At 35.6% G+C, this 20743-nt stretch overlaps 1 protein-coding gene across 7 annotated transcripts in view; it reads left to right on the plus strand.

Annotated features, from left to right (window-relative positions):
• The window catches only part of POLK (DNA polymerase kappa), a 34486-nt gene extending 14579 nt beyond the window's left edge, over positions 1-19907 (plus strand). For 5 of the 7 annotated variants that reach the window (XM_042875371.1, XM_042875372.1, XM_042875373.1 and 2 more), the window contains 12 exons: positions 196-348; positions 696-827; positions 1821-1974; positions 3410-3625; positions 6023-6147; positions 6334-6500; positions 8258-8290; positions 10209-10305; positions 13153-13324; positions 14174-15139; positions 15850-15901; positions 16031-19907. In XM_042875371.1, the coding sequence (XP_042731305.1) occupies positions 196-348; positions 696-827; positions 1821-1974; positions 3410-3625; positions 6023-6147; positions 6334-6500; positions 8258-8290; positions 10209-10305; positions 13153-13324; positions 14174-15139; positions 15850-15901; positions 16031-16115 (2352 nt within the window). In that variant the 3' untranslated portion in view covers positions 16116-19907. Of the gene's footprint in view, positions 1-195; positions 349-695; positions 828-1820; positions 1975-3409; positions 3626-6022; positions 6148-6333; positions 6501-8257; positions 8291-10208; positions 10306-13152; positions 13325-14173; positions 15140-15849; positions 15902-16030 lie in introns of those variants that run through there. The other 2 variants (XM_042875369.1, XM_042875375.1) reach the window with 2 other exon arrangements.
• The last annotated feature ends 836 nt before the right edge of the window (positions 19908-20743 follow it).

Raw genomic sequence — 20743 nt, forward strand, 5'->3', positions numbered from 1 at the left:
TTTTTTTTTCCCACTGGTGAGGAGTTTGTTGGTTTTTGTACCATTTGCTCTAGCAGTGTTTTAGGCAAGTGTCACCAGAAACGTGTTTTTTTTCTTAAACAGCATGCCATATACATCGAAATTATTGAAATAGTGTGTACTTTTGAACTTCTGCAAGGTTAACAGTTTTTTTAATTATTACTTTATTTTGTTCAGGTGGACAAACTTGTGATGGAACTGGAACAGAGTCGCAATCTTAGTTGTACTATTGTACACATTGACATGGATGCCTTCTATGCAGCTGTGGAAATGAGAGACAATCCAGAGCTGAAGGAAAAGCCTATTGCAGTGGGATCAATGAGTATGTTGGTAAGACCAAATGTCAAGCTAATATAGAAATTAATTGCATTAATCTAAAAATGTGATAAAATGTACAATAATGGCATATAATAAAGAGAAGTTTCATGACTTTCTGGAAAAAATAACAAGAATGGTAGAGGAAGTGTCTATTCTAGACCATGTTAAGCTGAACTTTGTTTTTCAGTAGAAAGTGTAATAATGAAAGGGTGCGAACAGACCAGAGAGGGGAAAAGAATATATTATTTTCATCCTATTCACTCTTTTCTGTGTGCAGTTCCATAATCAGAATTTGATTTAACATTAAGTGTCATTGAGTAAACCTTGATTACCAAATACTAAACTTCTCTTCTTCCAAGTCCACCTCAAACTACCACGCTAGGAGATTTGGTGTACGTGCAGCCATGCCCGGATTTATTGCCAAAAAGCTGTGTCCACATCTAACTATAGTACCGTTAAACTTTGAAAAATACAGAAAAGTGAGTAAAGAGGTAAGTCTGGAAAAATGAAAAATATTCTAACTAAAGATGGTTGTACTTTGTTTTAGACTTTATCAGTTTTAGATAATGAGATGTGGCAGCATAAATGTTACATTAGAATATGTTTGAACCTGTTTAGAATCTTGGATTTCACAACACATATACCTCATTTGTTGTTTGATGGTAGTAAAGTATTAAAAGTTACAGTTGTTTTAATTTTATATTTGTGATTTTTTTGAGATTTGGATTTATTTTGCTTTGTTAGTAAAAACTGAGCAGTGAATCTTATCATTAATTGTTTAAGGGAAGATGAGATGCATATGATCAAATATTGTGATTCCTAATAATTGGAGCTAAACTTATATAATGCAGTCAGATTTTCCTTCTTGCTAAAAAATAAAAAATAATAAAAGGGAGGGAAGGGGTGAAGAGAAGCAGTAAAATGAGAGATTTTATTTGTCCTATTAATTTAATATATTGTTTTGGAGGATGCACTCAAAATTAATGATTCTGGGGTAAGGTTTGCTAGTGGCTCTGACTGGAGCTCTTAAACTGCTGCTATACCAAATTGTTTGACTATGATTTAAAATGTGGGCTTTTCTTATGCTTTGCGTATCTGATGTCTGACAGACAGTGCAGATAGATAAACCAGCTAACGTGCTCCTTCTCAACTTCTGTCAGTTTCCTGGATTCCCAGAGTTTTGTTCAATTACTTACAGTAGTGACTGTGAACCTAATGCCAATGGAGTGCTTATTCACCGAGCTTAGTGACCTGTGCAGTAAAACACCATGTCAGAACCACTTTTCTTGCTCAGTATTGATGTCTTGGTACTTGAGAGAAGTAGTGCTATAATTTTGTAATATCAAAAAATTATTTGCTCTATAAATGTCTTTAATGGTGAATGGTCATCTTGAGTTTTCAGAGTATGTTTGTTCACCTAATGATTGTTCATCAAGATCTGTTTTTACAGCAAAGATTTAAACTTTCTCTATACATTCATGAAGGTTAAAGAGATACTGGCTGAATATGATCCCCATTTTATGCCTATGGGCCTAGATGAAGCCTACCTGAATGTAACAGAACACTTGGAGGAAAGATTGCATTGGCCTGAAGATAAAAGAAGATACTTTTTGAACACAGAAAACACTACAGAAAAAAGTAAGCAAAGTACTCTCTTCTTTTGCTTATACCGTATACTTCAGAAAAGCAGCTCCCATGGAAAGTGCACGTATCTAAGTGCATCCTTTGTAATTCTTTATGCTATCTACCTCTGATTTATTAGGTTATAAGTTTACTAAGTTTACTTTCTCTACAAAAGCCATGCTGATGGCAGTTAGGATTTAGAGATGTAGATTTTTAACTTGTGAGTACATATGTGTGACAGGTTTACCATACCCAGACAGTGGTGACAGGTTTACCATACCCAGTTGCGTGTTTTAGCTACGTATTTTGTCTTTACAATTCAAAACTGTAATTTTGCAAATAAATAGTAATAATCTTGTGACCTAAGGAAGTATAGAATAAATAAATAAATTGATTGTTCTAAAGATTATTTACAATTTGCTGAAGTGTTTTCTAGAATGAAATACTGCAATGAGTTCTGTACATCAGAAATGTGAGAAATTATCTGCAAAGCAAATATGTATAAGCTCTATTAAGATGATTTTGCAAGACTAGAACTCTTCAAAGAAATATGGTAATGCTCCAGAAATATGGTAATGCTTAAAGATATGTCTGGATTTCACATGGCTCTAGAAGGTGGAGTTCGATCCACACCCACAACTGTGAAACCAATTAGGAATAGTAAAAAAGGAGTCAAGTAAATGGTTGATTGAAGTGCAAAGTGGATAGCTTGTACTATTATATTAAAAAATTATCCAAATAGCTATTAAGAGGATAACGAAAGAAGCTGTACTGAAAAACATTAGTAGATGAGAAGAAAACAAACTGGCATTGTCTATGCAAATTAAATACCACTAATATGTAATCATGTGTCTCTTCATACTTATTTGCTGTTTTCTTTTCCTTCCACGTGCAGCACTGAGAATGTGAAAGTGTAATAGAAAAGTTTGTATTCAGACAAAGGGCTGCTGTCATTCCTAGTTCTATGATGACTGAAGCTGAAGATTTGAAACTTACCAGATTGGCTATTCTAGAACCAGAAATTTTGCATTATCCTAGTATCATTAGAAAATATTGAGGGGAAAAAAAAGCACAGATTTTAATTCCCATGAAAAAAGGGAGCATCTGGGCTTCTCTATGATATGAAACACAAGTAATGCCACGATGTTTGTGTTTTTCTGCTATCACAGCACCAGGCATTAAACCTCAGTGCTTTTCTGGAAGTGAAGCCCAGTCTCCTAGCCATTTCTAATCTCAGCCAAGTATAATCTTACAAAGAATAAAACAATTGTGACTCTCCTTTCTTCAAATGAAAATGCAGTGTAATCATTCTGGCTAAATAAGCATACATTTCTATTAAACAGAAAGAACAGAATTGCTAATAAACTATTTTTCTCTACTGCAGAGGAAAATTAATGAAATAGATGCTGTATATATATTGATTAATTGCTTGTGTATTTATCTGATACAGATAAAGAGGATATAAGCATATCTGGCAGACTGAATATAGATAGATACTCTTCTTCACCAGAGCTGTTTGAAGATGGCACATCTGTAATGGATGATCACTCTGGACAAAGATATCAGTCACTGAAAAATGTAGTTGTGTTTGGAACCTCTGCAGAAGAAGCTGTGAAGGAAATTCGCTTCAGGATTGAGCAGAAAACTCAACTGACTGCTAGTGCAGGTATTCAAACACATAAATAATAATCCTTTGTGTTTCCATAGTGTGTTGTACACTAATCTCAGGGGATGTTACAGGCTTAAGAAATAAGTATTGCCACAGCATTCTCGTGCTGCAAAGAAATATGCCTCTTTTGCAATTCTGTAAAAACTGTCTTTCAGGTCATTAGTGAAACCTTATATGTATCAAAGCCATTCCTCTATTTTTTAAATCATATAAGTAGTTCTTTATGCTTCTTTTGTCTTGAAATGGAAGTAGTGTTGAGACAGGACAAGGGGAAATGGCCTCAACTTGCGCCAGGGTAAGTTTAGGCTGGATATCAGGAAACACTTCTTTACAGAAAGGGTTGTTAAGCACTGGAATAGGCTCTTCAGAGGGGTGGTTGAGTCACCATCCCTGGTTATGTTTAAAAAACTATTTGGATGTGGTGCTCAGGGACATGATTTAGCAGAGGGTTGTTAGAGTTAGGGTAGTATGGTTAGGTTGTGGTTGGACTCGATGGTCTTGAAGGTCTTTTCCAACCTGAGTGATTCTATGATTCTATGATTCTAAGTGAATTGGGGAACTCCGGAATTATTAGCACTGCTGATACTTGTTTTAGTGCCTCATGTAAATTGTTATAATACACTTATGGCTGTAGTGTAATCCATTACTGCTTCCTGAATTGGTTTTAGCTTGAAGAACAGATCAGTTATTGCTACCTCTAGCAATCTTGCCACACTGTTCTTTTGTTCCTTTTAATACAATATTGAAATTCACTTAAAGGATGATTCTTAGGGAAGTAAATGTAAGTTAATAAAATATTGAGAAGGTTATTTGCTATCCAAGCTTCCTGTCTTCAGGCAACCTACCTGCAAGCGTTGATAATCTGCCTTAGATATCAAATAAATAAATTAAATAAATAAATAAAGTAAGTAAGTAAGTATGTTCCTAGTAATCTAGTTTGGATGGCATCCAAAGAGCTTTGTGAACCAGGTCTGTGAGGCATCAGGGAAAGCTGAACTTTATGGAGCAGGTAAGTGTGAAAGCCAGAGAAATGTCAAAAGCAAGCAGAGGTAAAATAGGTAGTAGAAACAAACAGAGCTTTATCAAGCTCAAAAACAAAGCACATATTTTTCCAATGTTCACAGGACTATGTTTACCCGCTGTATCACAGTGCATACAATTATTTGCCATATCTCAGGTTTGCTGTAATTTGTTTCATTGTGAACGCTGCTGTGTGTTGAAATGTAACATGGATAAGTTCACCTTGAAGGTGCTTATGTAACTTGTTTAAATGAACTGTCAAATCCACCAAAAAGCATTGTAAATTATTTTAAGCTTTTTGTGATCTTAGGAGGCATTTGAAATGATAAAATTTGTCAGCACGGCATGAGTGTGCTGGATATTTCATCTGCAGTGAAAATGTCAATTTACTACAGTGTTTTATGAAATAACATAAGCCCAATTTTAATAATAAGAAAATTTGCACGTCTGCTTGATTGAAAAAAGTATGCCCTCACAGGCATACACACCTGTAGCTAAGTTGAAATATCATTATCAGCAATCACTGCCTTTTATTCACTAAGTGGCACAAGTGAATTTACATGTGATTTTAAATTCATCTGAGTGCGTGTGATGGGCATGAGAGGCAGAGCTAGCACTGCAGTGTGCCTTTCTTGTTTCCACCTATGCAGGTGATGCTTGAGCTGTGTGCAGTCCACTCATGAAAAATATTGCTAAGCATTTTTTTTTTTTTAATTTTTTTGCTAACTGATCCTATAGCTTGTTTGTAAAGCTATTTACTTTTCTAGAAAGGAGCAACTCCTACTTATTTCTTCCAAGCAGGACCAATGGAATATTTATGTATTTTTTAATTCTAAGTAATTTCCTATCAGTGGTAGTCCAGAAAATACTAGGTTAGTAAATTTTATCATAATACATTGAGTCTTTTTTTCTGAACTACAAGCAATACAAGCAATACAACTACAATAACACCTTTACATTGAAATTTATTGTAACTGCTGTTGTAAGAATTTTCTTTTCTCTTACTGTAATCACTTTAATAGTCATAAAATCATTCAGTCATATAATGGATGTTATTTTTAAGACGCTTGATATCTTACTCCTCATGACTGATTAGTACATGTTCTGTTAGCCTTTTTCAAAATAGTAGGTACGCTCGATCTGATGCATCAATTATTTTTAAACTGTCCCATGTATTTATTTTCTCACAAGTTTATTACTATTGGTTTTTTTTCTTTTTTTCTTTTCCCCAGAATTCCAAGAAATCTGCTTATTATTAGTTACCATTTCTCTTTTGCTTTTACCAAATGTGTAGGCTACTCTTACACTTTTAAATAATGGATGATTAAAATTGCAGTCTTGTATTTTTCAATATTTTCTTTCTTTGTGTTTAAGGAATTGCTCCAAATACAATGTTAGCAAAAATGTGCAGTGATCGTAATAAACCTAATGGACAATGCAGAATTTCTCCAGAGAGACAAGCAGTTCTAGACTTCATAAAAGATTTGCCCATTAGAAAGGTAAGAGGTACTATTATACATTTATTATACAATCATTTATATTTCTGATGTTTTAAAACCAAGATTTCTCCAGAAAGAAAAAAATAATTCTAAGTAATATGCCCAGTTTTTTCTTAGTACTGGATCCGCAAATGGTAATTTCCATTTTAATGTGTGCTTGTTTGTTTGTTTGTTTTTTCCTCCCAGGTGCCAGGTATAGGAAAAGTAACAGAGAAGATGTTAAAAGCCCTTGGAATTGTGACTTGCTCAGAACTTTACCAGCAGAGGGCACTGCTTTCTCTTCTTTTTTCAGAAGCATCTTGGCGTAGTTTCTTGGATATCTCTCTTGGGCTGGGTTCAACACATTTGGAAAGGTATGCTTTGGTTTTGTTGCTTTTATATTTCTACTGCTTACATTTTGCTAAATGTTTCCATGTATGTTTTATATAATTTACATTTTAAGGTACACTATGTAGACGGACCAAAAAATACTATGAAAATTAGGCTTGTGTGCAGCGTATGAAATTTAATAAGTCTTTTAAAGAGGAAGTTGTGTGTATGTGTATTTTATTAACCAAGTCAGCACTATTTATTGTACTGATAATAAATATATCTATATATTAGATATCTATCTATCTAAGTATATTACAATACGCAGTATAATATATCTTAACATATAATATAATATTATACTAGGTGCTAACATACTATAAGAGTAATATATAGTTTAGGATAATATCATAATTATTAAAATAACTGAAGAGATAATAGTTACTTATCCAAAGCAGAGATGTTCAGTCATGTTTCTTTTATGAAAATAATACACCTTCACCATTTTTTATTATCTGATTGTATTGGAAATCATATTGGTGGTAAACTGTCATGTTTCTATTGAAAGTAAATAATTTTTCTGTGTCTCCTCTCATTTTTATGTTCAAATCTATAATAACGTAGGAATTTACGAGAATGGAACTGAAGATTTCAAATTTTTTTTTTTTCATATCTGTTGTTATGAGATTCATTACTGAGTAGATTTTTATTCTTTTGTTTGGATGGGAGAAATAATTTTTACCAGTAAATCTGTCTTTTCAATTGTGTATATCTCATTTCTAAGCCTGCCCTGGATACAAATACACAGCACTTAATTTTAAAAATCATAGCACTTTGCTATTTGGAATTTTAGGAACCAGTATTTCTAATTAGGGATTGAGTCCTTTCTTGTCAATATTACATCCATAAATATCCTTCTGTCCTTTCAAAAGTTATAAAATTATATCAAAAAATGACCATGATTTGATTTTGTTAGGAATTAGCTTCCAAAGTACCTTCTGAAAAACGTATTCCTCCTTACTTCCTTTACTCCTCTGACAATAGTAGATCTTATACTTTTCCAATTTGTCTATAAAATAATACTGGCAGTTAATAATTTGTAGGCAAGTAATGTTCTACCGTGAATGCTTCTGAAAATAAAAAAAATACAGCAAATTGATGACTTGAAAGAAAACATGCAGTAGGGTTCACTTTGTGAAGCGGACTTGAATAAAATGAGATTGTTACATTTGTTTCTGCTATGATAATGCAACCTCAAATGCTCCTTTAAAATCAGCAGACTTTCTTTCCTTATTCACCCTGTTGTAGGTGTTATACAGTCTGTGATAAAACGTGTCAAAAATTAAGATTATCACTGCAAAAGAAATTTAGGCAGAAATTTAGGTAGAAAGCAAATTAAACCTTCAGACAAACAAATATTCTTACATGTGTCGTACGTTTGGGATTTTACTAGCAGTATTTGTGTTATACCTAGGAGAAACAGAATCAGATTTTTATTTAGTTTTCAGATAACTTTTTTGACAAGAGACAAAAGGTTTATTTTGCAAACTGGTAAGTCTTACATCTGTAGGTTTTATTATATATTATATTGCCATATTTATTAAGTGATATATATATATCTTGTCTACACTCAGTCAAGCTTAATGTACAAGATTTGCTGAATATAATATTCAGATTTTACAGAGAAGTTTGCTGTTATTTATTGAAGCATGATTGAAGTTGACTCAGAGTCTGGTGAAAAGGTAAAAATTACTGGTAAAGTGAGTATATTAATTTGTTTTCTTTTTGTTGTTTTTTTAAGGGATGGAGAAAGAAAAAGTATGAGCACTGAAAGGTATATCATTTGACCTTGAAAAAATTACATTAATCACTAAATCTACTTAATGTCCTGATGTGTATGGTTTTGTTAGTCATATAAATTCATTGTGTATTTACATATGTTATAAAGCTAACAAAGCTCACATTCGGGCTCCATCCTCACCCCATCCCCTTTTGGCTTCAGAATATTCTGGAAGTACTCCTTTGTTTTCTGTTTTCTCATCATCTGCTTCTATTTGAGCCACAATGTAGAGTGGAAACATTTACTGTTTTATGTTTCAGTTCAATGCCAATAGCAATCTAGTAGCCTGCAGTCACGTGGATAACATGTATAATGCAGTGAAGTCTTGAAAGGCCCTAATTTTGCAGGGATTGCTGAGATGTGTTTCCTTGTGCGTTATTTCTTACTAATTTAGCACTCCTTCAGAAGGCAACATGTTAGTTTAAAAAGGCGAGGTTTTGGAAGGAAATTATTGCAAAGAGAATCTGCATGTAACTGTAGTAATTATCCTGCCCTCATCTTAGAAAATAAGGAAAAATTAATATTCCTATTGAGACGTCATAATTTGAGGCAATGTTGGTAAGGATTTCCTCCTAATACCTAATCTAAATCTCCCCTCTTTTAGTTTAAAACTGTTTTCCCTTGTCCTATCACTATCTGCTGTTGCTCTCCAATTTTTTTTTTATAAACCCCATTAAATATTAGATGGCAATATCTCCCTTTTCTTCTCCACTCTGACCAAATTCAGGCCAGTCATATGCTGGTTTGCAGGCTGATAGATAATCTGAGTAGGCTATTACCTTTCTGTGTTTTATACCTTCTTTTGTTCTCTCTGAACAAAGATCTGGTTAGATAAGAGACATCAGTGGGCTGCTGGGATCATGCAGCTAGTTTATATGAAAGAAGAGGGGTGTTTGAAATTGCAATGTCTCTATCTTTCCCCCCTTCCAAACTTTCAAATCCTGTAGCTTCCCATATACTACAGGATTGCAATGCTGTAAATCACTGCAGTGTTACCTACGTAACATCAGTTACATCTTGGTTAATGGACCACAGTAAAATAATCAGTCTGTTAGTTTGGCAGCATGCAAACATTCCTAGGGGAATGTGAATCTTGAGAGGGGATGGCTATGCTGTAAACATGAATGTAACTTTGGGACATGAAAAGTAGTGCAACTGTAAGGACTTTGCACTCATAAAAATATAAAGCCTGAAATGAAACAATGGAATTGTGAAACTTTTCCAGAAACATCTAAAGGCTGTAAGTTTTGATTCTAGCGTGCCTTAAAACCACGACTAACAGCAACTTCCTTTTCCTTGTGTTATTCCTAAAAAGCAGATACATTTATGGGAAAAACAATGCTTCAGTTCCCCTGATGAGAAGCTCTAACAGCATTTTTGGCAGAAAGCTAGTTTTTCATCCTCTGTGACTATACATAATTATCCTAGCTGGCATATTTTTCTTTCTATCTGCATTATTTATTTCTAACACTTGGCTCTGATGTTGACTTTCTAATCTTCTCTTTCTTCTGATGTTACACTGCAGTGTACAAAGGAGATTACATACAAATTACTTTGTTGCCTCCGTGAATTCAGTTGATATTAGCATTCTCTCTTGCAAATATTTAAACATTAATGACTTTAAATCTTATTTATTTTCAACTACTGCATGAGAAGTTGAGCTGCTGAATTATTTCATTATTTGAGGGGTTTAACAAATATCTTTAAGCACATAAATGTTCAAGAATCTTTTAGTACAGTATTTGTATCAGTATTTTTTTAATCTTTTTATATCTTTGAAGTAAATACTCAAACCCCATGAAACTTTCTTTTGATGTAGACTTGTTCAAGTGTTAAAGAAAAACAAACAACATTTAGATGGCAGCAAGCCTTAGGATTCATATCGAAAAAAGATACTTTTTCTTTATCTTAGAACATTCAGTGAAATTAACACGGCGGAAGATCAGTACAACTTGTGTCGAGAACTCTGCAAAGAACTTGCCCAGGACTTACAGAAAGAGGGACTGAAGGTATTTTTTGTTTTATTTACTTTGAAAAGGACACCACTTTCCACTCAAAATGTATTAGTGGTATGAATCATCATCACTTCATGCAGTCTATCTTCAGGAAATTATCTTCATTCATTTGCAGCTAGTTTGAATGTTTTAGACAGAGTTTTGATTTTGTTCAGATAGATATTTAATACTAAGTTTAGAAAAACTTACTTCAACTAACTAAGCTACAGAATAGCTTAAAATTTGTTGCTAATGGCAATGCTAATAAATATGAGAGCTGCTAAAAAGAATCTGTTGCCTATGAGCTGTACTCTGGTCAATCATAGAATCATGAAGTCAACAAGGTTTGAACCTCCAAGATTGTCCAGTTCAACTGTCCACTTAATGTCAGTATTTCCTCACTAAACCATGTCTTCTAGTACATCTACAGGTCTCTTGAACTCTTCCAGGGATAGTGACTCAATCACCTTCCTGGACAGCCTGTTCCAGTGCCAAACCACTCTTCTGGAGAAGGAATTACTCCTAACATCCAACCAGAATCTCCCCTTGCACATCTTGAGACTATCGCCTCTAGTCTGTTGCTAGTTATGTGGGAGAAAAGGCCAACTCCCACTTTGCCATAATGTCCTCTCAGGTCATTGTAGAAAGACATAAGGTCTTGCCTGAGTCTCCTGCAGACTAAACAGTCCCAGTTCTGTCAGCCTCTCCTCATCAGACTTGTGCTCCAGACCCCTCACCTTCTCTAGACAAGCTCCAGGACCTTGATGTCTTTCTTGTAGTAGGGGGCCTAAAACTGAACGCAGTACTGGAGGTGCTGCCTCACCAGAGCTGAGTACAGGGGGAGGATCATTTCCCTGTTCCTACTGGCAGTGCTATTTCTCATACAAGCCAGGATGCCGTTGGCCTTCTTGGCCACCTGGGCACACTGCTGGCTCATGTTCAGCCAAGCATCAACCAACACCTTCAGGTCCATTTCTTCCACACAGCCTTCCAGCCACTTTGCCCCAAGTGTACAGTATTGCCAGGGGGGTTATTGTGGCCATAGTGCAGGATCTGGGACTTGGCTTTGGCCCATGTAGATTCCTCTGTAGGACCTTCCTAGTTCCAGACAGATCAACACTTCCTCCCAGCTTGGTGTCACTGGCAAACTTAGTGAGGGTGCACTCAACCCCCTTGTCCATGTCATCAATAAAGACATTGGATTGGACAGGACAGGCCCCAGTACCAACCCCTGGGAAAGACCACTCGTGACTGGTTGCCAGCTGGATTTAGCTCCATTCACCACCAATCATATAATTCTAATATATTTAAAATGCTGTTTCTCTCCTATCTTTATGTAGGATCCAGTAGATAACCAGCAGTGTGGTTTAAAAAGCTCACATGTTCCCAGTTTGCAGAAAAGTTAGTCATCCCACTCAATGTATGAATGATATGAGCAGCCTCTGTATTCCTTCTCCCAAATTTCTTTTTATGAGGGCTGCTGTGAATTTAATGCATAATATTTGATGATGTTGTCTCATGACATCAGAGGCAGATGCTGGTGGTATGGCAGTAGAGAGTTTGAACCTTCCCACCATATTCCTTTACATTTTGTTGGTGTGTGACAGATGACAACAGAGGGGCAAAATGAACGGGAGTTACAGGAAAGAAATGGACAGACTTTTTAGCAGGGTCTGTGGTGACAGAGCAAGGAGAAATGGCTTCAGGCTCAAAGACAGAACATTTAGGTTGGACCTTTAAAGATCCCTTCCACCCCTAAGGATTCTATGATTCTGTGAAAATGGTATCTAATGTCTGTCTGAAGCAAGGGTGTGGAATTGAATTCCTCCTTATGGAAAAAATTGTACACATTAGTAGTCATCAACACTTGCTGAACATTTCTGGAAACCTAACAGTGGATGTGAGCACAGTGATGTAGTGTATGGCACATGTCAGTAGTGGTGACAGCAACATCAAAGACAAGACACGTTCTGAACAGCTGTGTGGATTTTTATGAGCACAGCATGCCAGGCCTTGATAATTGCTGGCAAAAATACATAGGTAATAGTGGTGACTATGGAGAAAAATGTTGGTTTGTACCTGAGAATTTCTCTATCAGATAGTGTCCTTGTGCTCTTTGTAGATTTTGTAATTTTTATGGAAATAAATAGGAAGCATTACTTTTGGAGCAACATTTGTATTTTTTTGAAAGAAAGACTTCTGTAATGGTCTTTCTGGTAAAGCAAGGAGTAACATTCAAGACCTAAAAGAGTTCTTACTAGTTCTCTTCTGCTATAAATGATTGTCTCAGTAGGTGTCAGGTTGAAAGAGAAATCAACAGCAAATAGGTCAAAGAAGTAAGCTTACAAAGGCACCAAACACAAGGCGTGCCACTAATTTTTGTTTGGATGGTCATTCCCAATCACAATTGTCATGGAAGGTGTCGCCAGAGAATATTTGTGCCAAACAGAGGTGTTATGTGTTGCTCTGACAGCACTGAGGAAGGATCCTTAATAGGGTATTACTTACACATCCTTAATAGTTTTCCCAGCAAAACTTAGATACCTGGTGCTGAAAGTTTCTGAGCGAGGAAATGATTTTTAGTAGACCACGTAGATGTTGTGCCTGCAGCCACATGCACTGTTGGCAGAAGTCTTCTGGGGACCATAGCCAACTGACCTATTTTAGAAAATTTTATTTTGGCAGTAGTTTAAGAGCAACTGTTAAATCTTACTGATAAATTTTTGGCAGTAACTTACTGCACACAGACGAAAAGAAGGTCTTGACTGTGGCATTAAGGCCCTTGCAGAGGTGCTGTGTTTGTATTTCTGTGTGTGCCATGTAAGATATGTATAACTGTTTTTTTTTTTTTTTTTTTAATAGGGTAAAACTGTTACCTTAAAGCTAAAGAATGTGAACTTTGAAGTAAAAACAAGAGCTTCAACTGTGCTGTCTTCTGTTTCTGCTGAGGATGAAATATTTGCTGTTGCGAAGATGTTGTTAGGAACAGAAATTGATAGTGTTGCTCCTCACCCTTTAAGGATAAGACTTATGGGTAAAACTTTTTTCAGAATTGGATCACATAGCATATGGGAATAATGGACTGTCTTCTAAAGTAAACCTTTCTATAATATAAATGGATTTATCCTTTCTCCATTACCCTAGTGGTTTTTGCAAAGTGAAATGGCTCTAGAGTGCTGAGTAGTAACTCTGGAATGTCTTACTAATTGAAGCTGTACCTTTCCTACTACCTGATAGTTCTGGAACAATATAAACATTGGCAGGAGAGTAGAATCTTAACTGCATTGCAGTTCTTAATTCTGCGGCCTTAAAAAGGTTTTTAAATATGCTTTGCCTTGCAGCAACAATTTACTTCCATACATAACCTCTTTTAGTAACAAATACATTAAATAGAACTGCTTAGAAATTTGAAGATGCTAAGTTCTGTGAGAAATTTGAAAAATTCTGTCAAAATTAATTCTGTATTTTGATTCTAAGGCCTGTGATTTTGGGTGTGAGTTATTCAATAAAGTATAAAATCTAGTTGTCTATAATATCAGAATGTGCTGAAGGGAAAAAAAATAATTTGATGGGGAAACTTGATGTGAATCTGTCCTTTGGACTGAATTTTACATAACTGTGTTAAGTTTATAGCCTCACATTATCATACAAGGAGTTAATACTTTTGGGTATTAAAATTAAAAATAAAGTTGGACAAGTTTTCAGGTCTGATAGAAGTGCATGGATCTCGTGATGTGTTGTTAGCATTTGCAGGCTCCTTAACCTCTCTTTATAGGGAAAAACATTCTTATATTGAGTGAATGTTCACCTCAAAAAGGTGTTAAGTAAGTATCAAATTTTTAAAATGTTCATATTTAAAATTGTAACTTTTTTTGTTCATTAGGTGTACGAGTATCAGGATTTCTAAGTGAAGAAGAGAAGAAATACCAACAAAAAAGCATTAAAAGCTTCTTAAAATCAGGAAAAGAACTTGATTTTCCAAGGCTTCAGCCAGGGAAACCCAATCAAGAAAATCTCACAAAAACCTCAGAAGCATCTTCCAAAGGAAGTTTTTTTGATAAAAAGCGAGCTGCAAGGCAACTAAACTGTAATAATAATGTTTTTCCAAATGAAAGTGTAGGTAAGCAGCACTTTTGTGGTGTAAACTCATCAGCAAATTTTGTGGAAGAAGCAAACAAGGTCACAAACTTGCAGAAGTCTAACATATGTGAGATCTTCACGTGCCCTGTTTGTTTTGAGGAGCAAAGTAGTGTTAATTTGGAAGAGATTAATAGGCATATTGATGAATGTCTTGCTGGCAGTCTAGTTAAAGATACTGTGGAAATATCAAAAAATGCCATTTCAAGAGAAAATACTTCTAACTTCTCATCACACTGCAAAAATGAAAATACTGATGATTGTAAAGAAAATATAACAACAGATCAATTAGCAGGAACAGGCCAGTCAGCAAGTACATCTGAAAACTCTTCTGGCAATAGCAAAGAGAAAAAATTCACTCAGATAGTCTCAGAAAAACCTCACAGAGAAAAACAGCCTTGTGATCTCATTGATATTCCTAGAAATGCAAGCATAAAACAATGTCTGTTTCCCAAAAGAAATTCACAAGAGAATGCAAAACAGTTCGGAAGGACGGATCATACAGAAGGAACTAGTTCATCCTGTTCTTTTGAAACCAAAGAAGACAGTGTTCTTGTTTGTCCAGTTTGTAATTCAGAACAGAAAACCACCAGCCTTGTGTCATTTAACAGACATGTAGATGTCTGCTTAAACAAAGGCCTTATCCAGGAGCTGACAGAAAAAGATGATTGTTCTGCTAAGACTTCTGATACAGAAAATTCAATCAGAGTTGGTGAGTAGGCACAAGATATCTTTGGTTATTCACATTATCTACTTGTGTAATGCCAATAATCTATAGTTGTAGCTGTACACTTTTAACTTTTCAAGACATTTCAAGATATTCATTGGAGTAATATCTGTGTGAGAGAAAACACCTCTATTTAAAAGATGTCAGATCCATTTTATTGACAAACAGGGTTTCTGAATGAGGTGTTAGTTACACAGTGCACTCTAATTTGCAGCAGTGGTAATGTAGGAATTACTTGTCATTTCTGTAATTCCTGTCTGCTCCCTTGTAACCATAATCAGATTGGTGTTTCTGAGATTACTGAAATTTAGGCGAAAATTACTGAAAATGTCATTAATCTAGATCATTTCAGAGGTTCAGTTGACAGAAAAGTTAAATTAATGTACTGGCTAAAACAGAGGTTGTGAGCATAAAGGCAGGCACTGCTAATGTGATGTTCTTCCAGTAAAACTTGTCCTGTAGCTGTACCTACAACATGCTAAACCCATAGCCTGTTTACTCAAGTAGTTTCTCTTTTCAATGAAGTGTTAATCATTGGCCAGATTCAGTTCCAGTATTGTCGAATTAAAAAAAAAAAAAAAAGGAAAATCTTTATCCAAAACTGCTCTTGCAAAAGTTCTGCTATGTATATGATTTCTGCATTGTTCTTAATTTACTGAAGTAATACATTTTTATTGTTTCCAATTACTCCTCAGGAGGGTTAGACAGAGGACAGCAGTGCACAAAACCATTACAAGGAACAAAAAGGTAAGGTTATTCTGAAAACTAAGTACTCAACTCATATTTTAAAGTATTGAAGTTAAGAAAAAAAAATAGTTTTAATGTTCTATAAGTATCTATTGTATACATATATATTAATTTTATTTTTACTTTTAGGTCTGGACTAACAACTTCACAGTCAGCATCAAAAAAGGCTAAATCAATCAATTCCAAGCACACAATTGAAATGTTTTTTAAATGACAGTGGAGCAGTGTACTTCATATGAAGTATTTCATAGCCTTTTATGACTGCATATTAATTTAGCATTGGTGGTAGGCTGGATTCAGATGAAATTTGGCTGGATTCACATCGGAGCCATTGTATGCTTATCATGCTCTGTAAAAAGAATGATATGTGAGGTAGAAGAAGAGATATAACTGAGGTAATCCAATTTTTTGGAAAATAATACTTTTTTAGCTTATGAGAAATGAAATTGCTAGCACTTAAGAGTTCTGTTATATTGAACATGTGAAACTTTGTTAGAGTCACATGCAGTCTCATGTATTGTCTCTGCTGTTCAACAAAATGAAACAGGTTCATTAGAGCTGCCATGGAGCAGATCTGCATGGCAAGCACCTGAGAAAGAGGGTCTCATGAGGTGGAATGCCACATTGTGCTTGTTGATGTCCCCCTTTGAAGATTGATCTGTCACCCTGTCTGCAAGGCAGTGAGTTAGCAACCGTAGTTGCTCAAGTTAATACTTCCTTGGACAATCAAACACCAAATTAATTTGTGTGATAACATAGAAGAGCCAAGCTACTTCATTTCAGATCTTGTGAAGGTATGTCTTGTCACTGGACCAAACACTGGTTGGTCAAAAAAGAAGAATTCAGAACACAGCCAAACTTTTATTGTTACCACTGAAAATTACTTCAGTATGAGGTGATGGACCCACCCTGAAGGGCTCTCTGTGATGAGATGCAGGATGCCTTTGCTTGACACTAAAAATGTTAATAAACTGGATGATTAGAGGATTCTTCCAGATTAGTTGAACAAATGCTGTTTGATCCTTGACCTCTCCAAGGGGACTGAGAACTTCAGTTGTCTTTGCTGTTGTTAAATTGTACCTGTTGTTAGGGCTAAATTTAATATAAATCAGTGTGCAATAATAATGTTGTATAAATATGTGCAATATGCTAAAATGAAGTATTCTTACTGTTTATCTATCTTTATTTGAAATTGTTTTCTATTTTTAAATAAACTGTATTTTATGAGTACTCAAGTGGAAGTTTTAAAGTTCAAATATTTGAAGTACTCTATAATGATATTCTTCTATTTACACTAAATTGCTTAGATTTAGATTTTTTATAATTAATTTATGACGATAGCTTCTTTCTTAGAAGTTATGTGTACAGTCACAAACCCTTGAAGAAATACGAACTTTTAAAAGTGGATAATCTTTAAAGTGGCTATGATAGAAGCTTCTGTTCTGTTGCTTAATTATATGGGGATTATTCTGTGGCTTACTTTTTTTTTTTTTTTTAAATAAATATGTATTTTTGGTGCTTAGGCTAAATCCAGAATGTATCTATCTTTTCACTTCCACATTTTCAGTAATAATTTCAATATCTCTTACCTGCCAGGTGCCACTGTACCTGCAGATCTGTAATTTGAATTCAGTGCTCCTTAATCTGCTCTGGACAAAATAAGCTAGGCTAGTTCATATTATTCTGCAGTCTGACAGTTGACCTTGTCCAAACAAAGTCAGTGAGCAGTCAGCATTAGCTGTTCTGCTGACAGAGGGGGGAGCTGGAAATTTCTGGTAGGAGAGACATTAAAACAGCTGAAGGAGCAGTGAGTACTGTTTAAAAAAAAAAAAAAGAAAGAAAGAGTACCTGTCCCTTTATTGATTTACATATGTCTAATTTAATAAAGTGTAGAATCCAAGGTAACTTACCAACGTGCGTGTTTATTTAAAGTTTGCTATTTTGCATGTCCTTTACTTAGCAAAAAAGACAATTCCTGAGTGCCTGGAAAAATGAAGCTAGTCTAGCTTAGCTTGGAAAACTATCACCTGTTTTTAAAAAGCTGTCGCAGATTTGTTTTTAAGTATCATAAAGTTAAAATTATGGAGTATGTTAGATTTAATGTGGAAATAAAGCCCATATGATTTGAAATCCAGAAGTGTCTGTCTTTTGAAATGACGCGTAAAATGTACCCATCTGGAAAGGTTGCTTTGTATGTATAAGGAAAGTGCCTAGTCCTTCTAAATCATCTCTCAGATGATTTCTTATGCCACTTTTGTTACTGTTCCTATCTAAAGAAGTCCTTCTGTTCAGGATAAAGTACTGTCAGAAACTTGTGATGCAATAATTTCTTTTCAGTTCTTGTGAAAGCTGTGCTAGCAGTGTTTTTGTTTAGCATATTTCTCTGACTGTTACTGTGCTGTCCGTTGGTAATAACTGCAGTTAACTGAACTCTGTTTTAACTTGCATCTGGAAAGTCTTCATAACTTGCATGTTTCTAACTTAACGTGTGAATTGTTTCCTGTGTGAACCATTCCACACTTCCTATATTTACAGTCTTGAAGCACATCAATGATCTAGGATGGCTGCAGATGAGGATTTTCTCACTTATTTAAGGTAGATGTGTATAGAGTGATAGAAGAAGAACTTGGACATGACTCAGCAGTGTGCACTTTCAGCCCAGAAGACCAACAGTACCCTGGGTTGCATCAAAAGAGGGGTGTCAGCAGGGAGAGGGTTAGGTGTTAAGAGAAAACTCTGTACTTGGAGGACGGTGAGGCTCCCAGAGGTGAGGCTGCCCAGAGGACCTGTAGATGCCCCATCTCTGGAGGAATTCAAGGCCAGACTGAATGGGGCCCTGGGCAACCTGATCTGGTGGGTGGAATCCCTGCCCATAGCAGGGAGAGTGGAACTGGATAGTCTTTAAGGTCGCTTTTAACCCGAGCCATTCTGTGTGAAATAATCTTGAATTCCTTTTCTACTTATGGACAATAGAGAATAGGATGGCATTTCTGTGATCTTAACATTTTTCACTACTTCTGAAGAAAGGGATGCACAAAACATTTATCTGTGAGAAATATGCTTGCCCTCAGTGGAACAATTACGGAGATGTCCCTCTTAAAAACAAGACTTGCTTGAGTTTATCTTGTAAATTCTCAATCCTTAGAAACATAGACTGTAGAGCAGCATTCTCTTATCTGTTTACTGCTGTTGTAATATCTTTACATACTTTCAGATTTTGGAATATGTTATATGCAGAATGTCTTACAGTGGTTGGATGACCTAATTTTTTATTAGTTGTCTGGTTTGGATATCTCAGTCCTTATTTTTAGAAGTGTTCTACTGGGAATAAATAAATAGTTTTGTTCATGCCATTTTGTTTTTGAAGTTGCTGAATTTCCATGTTGTAATTCTGTAGACAGGAACATCAGCAGCATGGAGTTTGGGCTTGAGTTGCTCTGACGGCAGCTTGATCCATGCTGGGAGTTATTACAGGGTTATCATGTCCCTGTCTCTCTTACACTGCAGTATGCAGATCCAGTGAAGAGACTGAACTGTTGAAACCATCCATTAGGAGCAACCTGCAAGGGAGCCTAAGGAACAGCCTGCAGATGCTGAAGGTTTTTTTAGCAGCTGTTTGTCTGGGGATCTTGCCATACATTTTCTTATTTCCATTTTTGTATGTGAGCACCTGTTCAGTTTGAGCATCTACGTTTAGTTGTCCTTATTAGTAATCCAAACCAAAGGCAAGCTGCAGCCGGTAGCTGTAACAATAGAAGATGAGGGAAGGAGAGAGTGTAACTGTAAGGTGCTGAAGTTGCATAGACCAACAGTTCGTGCACCAGGTAACTTGGAAACTGTAGATTCCAAAAACAGAGTGTAATATACAACTTAATAAGAACATAGTAGTTGCTTTCTTGTTTAAAGTCTTAGCATTTACAGAGTGAAATTTTTGCTTACTCTTTATGTACTATTCAACATGTGCTTGTCTTACCTTTTTTCTTCATAATGGTTCCACTTGTTCATGAATTTTTAACTGTACCATTATTTTATTTTAATTAAAAACTACTGTTTCTTGGCTTTTTGTAGTTTTTTTTAAACAAAAAGATGCTCAGCATTTGTTCTGTTCTTAGCTCATGGGCAGAGGAGTCTGTGAGGAGTCTGCAAGTAAAAGAAATGTTCCAGTAGTTCCTTGCTCTGCACTTTTTAATGGATTCTGAGTTTTCAGATTTTGCATCAGCCTTTTCTGCAGGTTGCTGGGGCCATTTGAAAGCCAGTACTGTGGGAAGTGGTTAAAGAATGTGGTGAACTTACTCTGCAGAGTTTGGGTGCATAACGTATTGCTGTACTGGGAACGTTAGTTAAGAGAGCTGAGGGATACGCTGTGAAATGAGATTGTCTGATAGCAATTAGTAAGTGGAACTAACAGCTGTTTACAGACTCTGTCTGAAATCATGATCCTAATAGTTTAAAGATTTCTGCTATAACCTGTGTTTCTTCCTTTGGGACCAATTGTATGTGGTGAATCTAGTAATCATAAAGTTGTTTGTTGCCTCATTTTGGAAAAAGAGGATTAATGTTGCAAGCTGTGAGGCTGTACTACCAACCCAGTGGGCGCACAGAAATAAACCTCCTTCCTCTTAAGAAGTTTCACTGCAATGTTTGACTCACAGGAAGAAACTGAGAGTGTGTGATGGGCTAAATATTTTGAGTCTTTCACATCAAATTTGCCATCAACACATACAGTGTCAATAATCATGGATTGTTCAAGTTACAAAGAAAAAATCACAGTGAAGGAACTCAAGTTGCGTAAGGCTGACTAGTAATAGTACTGCATTCTTTGAGCTACTTTTCTAATATTAA

The sequence above is a fragment of the Lagopus leucura genome, unplaced genomic scaffold, assembly GCF_019238085.1.
Source record: "Lagopus leucura isolate 7727_CA_CO unplaced genomic scaffold, USGS_WTPT01 Super-Scaffold_100014, whole genome shotgun sequence".
Taxonomy (NCBI): Eukaryota; Metazoa; Chordata; class Aves; order Galliformes; family Phasianidae; genus Lagopus; species Lagopus leucura.